This window comes from Rutidosis leptorrhynchoides, chromosome 9 (assembly GCF_046630445.1).
Source record: "Rutidosis leptorrhynchoides isolate AG116_Rl617_1_P2 chromosome 9, CSIRO_AGI_Rlap_v1, whole genome shotgun sequence".
Taxonomy (NCBI): Eukaryota; Viridiplantae; Streptophyta; class Magnoliopsida; order Asterales; family Asteraceae; genus Rutidosis; species Rutidosis leptorrhynchoides.
Window position 1 is genome coordinate 224,359,661 of NC_092341.1, and position 5,800 is coordinate 224,365,460.

A 5,800-nucleotide genomic window follows, 5' to 3' on the forward strand; every position below is an offset into this window, starting at 1 on the left:
CGAGGACAGCTGACTTAATACACTTAAATAGTTAAAAATGTAATAAAAAATATTGTGAATATATTTTAATCATACTTTGATATATATGTACATATTTGTTATAGGTTCGTGAATCGACCAGGGGCCAAGTCTTATTTTCGACGAAGGAAAATCTGTAAAAGTGAGTTATAGTCCCACTTTTAAAATATTTTTGGGATGAGAATACATGCAGTTTTATAAATGTTTTACGAAATAGACACAAGTAATCGAAACTACATTATATGGGTGAATGATCGAAGCCGAATATGCCCATTTTTGCTTGGTAACCTAAGAATTAGTAAACCGATCTACTAATTGACGCGAATCCTAAAGATAGATCTATTGGGCCTAACGAACCCCATCCAAAGTACCGGATGCTTTAGTACTTCGAATTTGTTTTTATCATGTCAGAAGGATTTCCCGGAATGATAGGGGATATTCTTATATGCATCTTGTTAATGTCGGTTACCAAGTATTCACCATATGAATGATTTTTATCTCTATGTATGGGATGTTTATTGAACTATGAAATCTTGTGGTCTATTATTACAATTTGATAAATATAGGTTAAACCTATAACTCACCAACAATTTTTGTTGACGTTTTAAGCATGTTTATTCTCAGGTGATTATTAAGAGCTTCCGCTGTTGCATACTAAAATAAGGACAAGATTTGGAGTCCATGTTGTATGATATTTTGTGAAAACTGCATTCAAGAAATTTATTTCAATGTAATATATTTGTATTGTAAACCATTATGTAATGGTCGTGTGTAAACGGTATATTTAAGATTATCATTATTTGAAAATCTACGTAATGCTTTTGAAACCTTTATCGATAAAATAAAGGTTATGGTTATTTTTAAAAATGAATGCAGTCTTTGAAAAACGTCTCATATAGAGATCAAAACCTCGCGACGAAATCAATTAATATGGAACGTTTATAATCAATATGAACGGGACATTTCATCTGCAAGGTTACTTATTTTTTTTAATGATATTTCCATTGCTGATGTCTGTATACCTTTTTGAACTACACTGAAATCGTGTGTCCTGTTCTTTGTTTAACAAGAATTATTTGCAAGCATTTTACCGATTTTACGGTTACAACTTTAGTTAATATATGAATGAAACTAATTACTTGATTTACACACATATGCCTCTGAAGTACAATTCCCAGAGACATTAAATTGTGGTCTGTTTTTTTTAGAAGTATGTCCATCACTCTGTTCTTTGTTTAACAGCTTAATCAGTGGTGAAGTTTTAATTTGTATTTCACAGAATTCTTTGTCACAGTGAACCCTGTAAGTACACATTTCAATGGGTATAACGCCTTCGCTCATATGGGTAGTTCTTTTTCTCCGTCTTTTGGTTGATTGTCAAACGCTTAGCGGTAAAGGTTTTGAAATAATTGCAGGTAAGCTTGATTGGGGAATCTATCAAATTGACTTTGGGTCAAAACTTAATACACTCTATCACTCGTGAGGTCAGTTTGGGTTGTCCCGCAACATTTGTTGTCCGTAACTCTAATTTATTCATAGATAGTTAAGTGTTTTAAATGTTATACAGTAGTAAGTTTTATATTATAGCGATTGTCCATCTTTTTACCTTACCCATTTGAAGGGCACGGGCTATGAGACGAGGTACCCATTTGACTTTGTTGAAGGTGACTTGAAAAAGTTTTTTCCACAACCGCTTATCAGCTCAAGAAAGTTTTGAATTACATGGGGTAATTTTTATTACTAATACGTTCAATCTCCTTTTTAATTTATAATTTTAATTTCAGTTTATACCACACAAACAATTGGCTTAATGCAGGATGTCGACTCACAACACTAACATGTTGATAAACTCGACAAATTTTGCACAACTATTTTTACCACCCGTTCAATGCACGGGCTTTAAAGTCTGTATTGTTCTTCTTATAATTTATTATTTCTTTAGTTTTTATATTTCGGATCAACACACTGTAAATGTATTCATTAATAGCATTTTTCTTTGTCCTCATAGAATTATACGTACACCAATTATTACGAAAATGACCAAAAAATATTACACAATTTTTTCGGATGACTCTAGTATCCATATACATATATGTTTCAGACATAACATTTACTTACAGTTGCGATGCAAAATCACACCCAAGTAACACACATACTTGTTTGTTCATAGTCACTGATTAATTATACCACCGACTCCAGCCCTAGCAAACGCTCTTCCTGTCTACAATTTCCGAATTACGAACGATTTTGAGGTCAATTTCTTTTAATTTTTTATGACTGATTACTACCCACACTTAATAGATTTGATTTTGATTCGGAATATCTTTTAATTATGCGATACTGATTCCGTTTCATTTTGAATCTAACCATCTACGTCTAACGTTTAATTTAGTTTCCTTACATTTTTAGGTAATTTTACTGTTTCACTTTCCTTTTTTTAATCAGGAGCTGATATAGTTTTATTTTTCTCCTTGTGATTTAGGTTTTAGAATAGGTTATGTGTGAAATTGTGGTACTAAAAGTGATTTATAGATTAATTTTGTGGATGATTTTAGTGTGAATTGATATTGATATTAGGTTTAGTAGGACAAAATGGAAGCTTCTGGAAAATCAGTAGATGAGGTGGTGGAAGAGATAATGAGAATTCATAGATCTTTACCTCCAAGGCCTGCAATTGAAGACATCGAAGGCGCGAAAATACTGATTCGAAATGCTGATACCGAGTATCAGTCCAGGCTGGAAGCTATTGCTAGGCAAAAGAAGCGAAAAGACGTTCCTGACGAACTGTTTACCGTGTTACTAGAGATGCAAAAACATTTAATTAATTTCCAAAGTTTCGAACAAAAGAGGGAAGCGATTAAATTACTTGATCTTGAAAACTATCATATGTTGTTTGATGATATGATTCAGAGAGCTTCAAAATGTGTTGCTCCAACTGGTAATGATGATAATGTTAATACTAACCAATCAGTTGCTTCCACGTCAAGTGGTTTGTCATCTTTGGAAAATTCAGGGTCTTTTTCTGGTGTTAATTTTAGTGGTAATTCTCTGAGTACTGTGAGTGCGACTCCGTCATCGAGTTATAGCTTGTATTATGATAAGGAGTCTGTTAAAACGTCGGACTTGTTTACTAGAGACGATAGCTATGTCAAAAAGTCAAAGTCAACTATTCCTGGTGATGGGTTCAGTAGCTTGCTTCGAGCAAGTGATACTTCAAGGCCAGTCATTGTCGATTCAACTCTAAAACCTGCGGTTACTTCTGGTATGCTTTTTATCATCATTGTGGATTATACAGTTTTCCTTATAAAGCTGAAATTTATAATGCAATAGTTATATTTAGGTGTTTTGTTCTTTAGTATATTATATATGTGTTGATAGTACCGAGTATTATTTAGTATCGTGACGTTTATATGACGATTGTAAGTTTGACTTTTACAAATGACGGGTGCGTTATTGTAGGTCAAGATGGTGACAAATTGAGTCTTATAAAGCTAGCTAGTTTGATTGAAGTATCTTTTAAAAACGGAACTAAAGATCTTAATCTTGGGAGTAAACTAATGGACCAGATTGAATGGCTTCCTGATTCAATAGGAAAGTTATCTGGTTTAGTCACATTGGATCTATCAGAAAATCGGCTAGTTGCATTGCCTTCTTCAATTGGAGGTCTTTTATCGTTAAAGAAACTCGATCTTCATTCTAATAAAATCATCGAACTCCCAGAATCTATAGGGAATCTCTTTAGTTTGACCCATCTTAATCTAAGAGGAAACCAGTTAACATCTCTACCATCAACGTTCGGTAAATTAATTTGTCTTGAAGATCTCGATTTAAGTTCAAACAACTTTTCTGTACTTCCCGAATCGTTGTGTTCACTCACTAGTCTGCAAAAACTCAACATCGAAACCAACAATATCGAAGAACTTCCCTACATGATTGGCCAATGCAAATCCCTTAAAGAACTTATTGCAGACTATAACAAACTTAAAGCCTTACCAGAAGCTGTTGGAAAAATCGAGTCTTTAGAAAGACTTTCGGTTCGTTACAACAACATTGGTAGGTTGCCAACTACAATGTCATCGTTAACGAGTCTCAAAGAACTTGATGTAAGTTTTAATGAGCTCGAATCGGTCCCCGAAAGCTTATGTTTTGCCACCTCGCTTGTAAAAATCAATGTCAGCAACAACTTTGCAGACCTAAGATCCCTACCAAGATCCATCGGAAACCTTGAAAATTTGGAAGAGTTGGATATGAGCAATAATCAGATAAGGTACCTTCCAGATTCTATCCGTATGTTATCGAAGTTACGTGTCCTTAAGGCTGAAGGTAATCCTTTGGAATCGCCACCACAATCCGTACTCGATCAAGGCGCTCACGTAAGTTTTTATATTCTTTTTGTCTAGCTTCATTAGAGCTTTAAACTTATTGCTAATTTGGTAATTATCATTTGCAGGCTGTTATTCAGTACATGAACGAGCTTCATGAGAAGAAGGATACGAAAGCCCTGCCAGTCAAAAAGAAGAAATCGTGGGTCCAGATATGCTTCTTTTCGAGTTCTAACAAACGCAAGCGTAATGACACTGATTATGTAAAGACCTAAGTTGTCACCCTTTGTGGGTAAATTCTTATAACTCATTTATCTTTTCATATTTGCGGATTTCATATTTACCCTGGCATATAACAGATGTTTTTTTAGTACTTATTTTTTACCAAGATAATAAAGCGCCGTAAATCCTTCTTGTATATATAGTGATGCAAAGACTTTTTTTTTTTTTTTGTGCGTGTATATAATTATAATCGTAGATATATTACTAGAATTTCAGTATTCTGATTTCCATGTTTCATGATCCGGATCATTGCAACATGGGTTTATTTATTTTATGAACATTAAAGATGGACTTATCCAATTTCAGTTGTGACAAGTTCATTAATTGCATAAATTATTAATTCATCTGTTATATTTTTCTGTTAAAAATAAAAAGGAAAGGTTATAAACATATGCAGGAAAAAGGAAGGTTGGTTGTGGATATTAGGTTCATAAAGGTGGTCACATGCTTTTGCTTTATCTTAATTAGGATACTTGAGCTGTCCATGGGCTGGAACAAAGCTAATGGATGAGTAGTTCATCATACAGTTTGTCTCCTTCCTCCTTTTGTTTTAATAATTTAAAAATGGTACCCATATATTTTATTTTATATATATTATATTTCATTATCCCTTGTGAATCATCATTCATTATTTATTAATGTATTATTTAATCCATGCACAATGAGGGAAGTCTATTTTGTGGCAACTAAACTGCTAAGTACATTTTCCTTTATATGTCCAATTTTTGTCTTCATGCCTTAAAAAAACCCCAAGTGGTTGGCGTAACGCTGAGACCTGATGGTCTAATAAATCGTCAGTGAGGTTTAAGTATAATGATCAACAGGTGGTATGAGTTTATTGTTTGCCATATAGCTGGCCTGAAGGTTATAAATTTGTGTAGCTCCATATGTGACTCAGTTTTGTATGGAGTCTATTGTTGGTAGCTTACTGCGTGTAAATGAGTGAAACGAACTCTCTATACTCTTGTCCTACTAAAGGTGATTTTATTAAACAAGGGAGACCAAAAGAGGAACATAATTACAATGACTTACCTACTAAAGTAAGTCGGTAAATGTTAAAGTAACTACTTTATTTCCCTGCAAATTGTGTCCGATTGTTCAGAATCACTTCAGATGATGAAAAGAAAGTTTACATACGCAGGTCTTTCGATATTCATGCAATCGGTTTGCATATATAG

The 5,800-nt window shown here is 33.6% G+C and overlaps 1 protein-coding gene across 2 annotated transcripts; it reads left to right on the top strand.

Annotated features, from left to right (window-relative positions):
- The first annotated feature begins 2,153 nt into the window (after positions 1-2,153).
- LOC139866389 (plant intracellular Ras-group-related LRR protein 4-like) lies at positions 2,154-5,234 on the top strand. Of its 2 annotated transcripts, none has more exons than XM_071854617.1 (5): positions 2,154-2,270; positions 2,596-3,280; positions 3,478-4,391; positions 4,469-4,632; positions 5,020-5,234. In XM_071854617.1, exons 2-4 carry the CDS (start codon positions 2,611-2,613, stop codon positions 4,613-4,615), a joined length of 1,731 nt encoding a protein of 576 aa, XP_071710718.1. In that variant the 5' UTR covers positions 2,154-2,270; positions 2,596-2,610; the 3' UTR covers positions 4,616-4,632; positions 5,020-5,234. The 2 variants fall into 2 exon arrangements, with proteins under 2 accessions (XP_071710718.1, XP_071710719.1); XM_071854618.1 differs by having other exon boundaries at positions 2,167-2,270; positions 2,602-3,280.
- The last annotated feature ends 566 nt before the right edge of the window (positions 5,235-5,800 follow it).